This window comes from Penaeus monodon, chromosome 41, assembly GCF_015228065.2.
Source record: "Penaeus monodon isolate SGIC_2016 chromosome 41, NSTDA_Pmon_1, whole genome shotgun sequence".
NCBI lineage: Eukaryota > Metazoa > Arthropoda > Malacostraca > Decapoda > Penaeidae > Penaeus > Penaeus monodon.
Window position 1 is genome coordinate 30,177,830 of NC_051426.1, and position 2,500 is coordinate 30,180,329.

The 2,500-nt window shown below is 51.8% G+C and overlaps 1 protein-coding gene across 1 annotated transcript; it reads left to right on the forward strand.

Moving 5' to 3' along the window:
• Positions 1-187: 187 nt before the first annotated feature.
• Positions 188-1,236, forward strand: LOC119598647 (calphotin-like; the record flags this gene model as incomplete). The annotated part of the gene is given in 2 exon segments (XM_037948346.1): positions 188-1,045; positions 1,047-1,236. Coding segments are annotated over 2 exon segments (933 nt in total), but the record flags the coding sequence as incomplete, so codon positions are not given.
• Between the last annotated feature and the right edge of the window lie 1,264 nt (positions 1,237-2,500).

Genomic DNA, 2,500 nt, shown 5'->3' on the forward strand with positions numbered 1-2,500 from the left:
CTGGACGTATGCATTAGCTGAATTTTTGGCTCAGTTCCCGTGATGACAGGGTGGCATCAGTCCGTTGTATGGCAGGTGTGTCATTTCGAACGCAAATGCCGCAGGGCAAAGATGTGAATTATTTTCGGCAAAAAGGAGAGTCGTGTTCTTCCTTTCTCCGCTGGTTCTCATTCCATTCCTTCTTCAGGTGGTGTTTGCCGTCGTAGCCGCCGTGCAGGTGGAGTGCGCGCCCAACCAGCTGTGGCCAGCTGCCCCGAAGCCGTCTTCCTTCGCGCCCACCAAGAAGCCCATCTTCGGGGCCAAGGAGGCACCGGCGAAGGTGGACAACGCCCTGGCCAACCAGCAAGCCTACGAGCAGTTCATCAATACGTGGCTTCAGCAGGCGAGTCTCACCCTCAACCGGCCGGATCTCCTGAAGTTCCTGAAGCCGATCGCAACGGCCACCGCCCCGACGCCGGCTCCAGCGGCCGCGCCTGCCATCGGGCAAAGCGTCGTCCCCAGCCTCGCTGAACCAGAGGTCGCTATCGCGCTGGATGAGGTCGTCCCGTCGGTGGCAGTTGAAGAGGCTCCCGCTGAGCCATCTCCGTCCCCTGCCGATGTCTTCGTTGAGACACAGGACGCCGCTGCTCCTGCCGAGGAATTGCCCTTCTTCCAGGATGTGCTGGTTGCTGGCGAAGTCGAGGTGGGCCCCGTCGCTGAGGTCGCCCCCATGGCCGCTGAAGCCGAGGTCGCCCCCGTGGCCGCTGAAGCCGAGGTCGTCCCCATGGCCGCCGAAGCCGAGGTCGTCCCCGTGGCCGCCGAAGCCGAGGTCGCCCCCATGGCCGCTGAAGCCGAGGTCGTTCCCATGGCCGCCGAAGCCGAGGTCGTCCTCGTGGCCGCCGAAGCCGAGGCTCAAGGCATCCCAGTTGAGGCAGAGCCGAGCCCCGTGGCCGCCGAGGCTGAGGTAGTTCTCGAGCCCCTGGTGGCAGCCGAGGCCCCCCCGTCGCTGGCAGAGCTGGACGCCAGCACCGTCCTCCTCGCCACCGAGGCCCCCCTGCCCCTTTTCCCCCTCGTCCCCGAGCCCGTCGCCGAGGAGCCCCGGCAGGAGTCCGCCCCAACAGCCAGGAGTTTCAGCTCCGTGAACCGCGTGCTGGAAGTGGCCCCGGCGGAAGAGCCGACGCCAGTGGCCCAGCCCGCCTCGGCAGTACAGCAGGCTGTCCCTGTCACGAACCCTGCCTTCCCCGGCGCCGTCTTCTTCCCCAGCGTGGTCAAGCCCGTCCGTCTGGCCCCCCTGCCAGCGTCCAGCGGGGCCGTGACCACCCAGGGCCTCACCTACACCCTGCAGTTCTTCCCGACGCAGGACCGCTCGCACTTCTTCGTCTCCACCAGGCTCGGTAGCTGAAAGGGCTCACTGAGATACCCTGTAGATGTAAACGTAGATTCTAGTCTCCACTTTCTGTTAATCTTATGGCTACAAATATTTTGGCTTTCTCCCTCTCGTTGCTTTATCGAAATTACTACATTTTTCTCTCTGTATTTTTCTGTAAATATGATTTTGTGTGTATATACCAACTCTTTCTTTAAAATTTCAGGTCACTGCTCAAGATACTTTGTCTTCTTTTTTATGTTCAGTCAAATCATATAAAATCTATAACAGATGAACGTAAAATCATACCTCCTTAAAATAATATACAATAAAGTGTAAAACCTCAGGGTATTGTTTTCATTACCTGAAACTCGTAACATAAATTTACTCTTTTCTTAACAAAATACTGAACATTATCATTACTTTAACAGTGGCTTAATGCAACTGATAAACTACATGCAAACTTTCGAATGAAAATTGTATCCTGGGCCAAGATACCTGCCTTGCTCACTGAAATGAATAACAGAATACATTTATTTATATCTGCCGTGAATTAAGGATCCAGTGAAACATAAATACCAGTCTATTGGTCTTGAGGAATACAGAAGGTGAAAGTAAAATGTCTTTTACGCTATGGGTGTAGATATCCATGACTTTGTACACACATGCACGGACACATATATACTCACAAATGCCTTTTTGGAGATATGCATACACACGCACACACACAAACTCACTCACACGCACATAGACACACACACACACACACACACACACACTCACATATATATATATATATATATATATATATATATATATTATATATATATATATATATATAATATATATATATATACACACACACACACACACACACACACACACACGCACACACACGCACACATATATAATATATGTATGTTCCTGGATAACACGACGTCGAGAACATGACGAGGGTAGCCTACTTTGGAAAATGAAAGACGCAGGAAATCGATCTCTCTATGCAGGTATTGGGGGTCACAAACGCGGAGGACGCGGAGGGACACCGGAGTGGCAACACCTCTCTATACATGCAGTGGATGAAACGTGAAGTGTGTACATACATGCATAAATAAATATATTATATATATATATATATATATATATATATATATA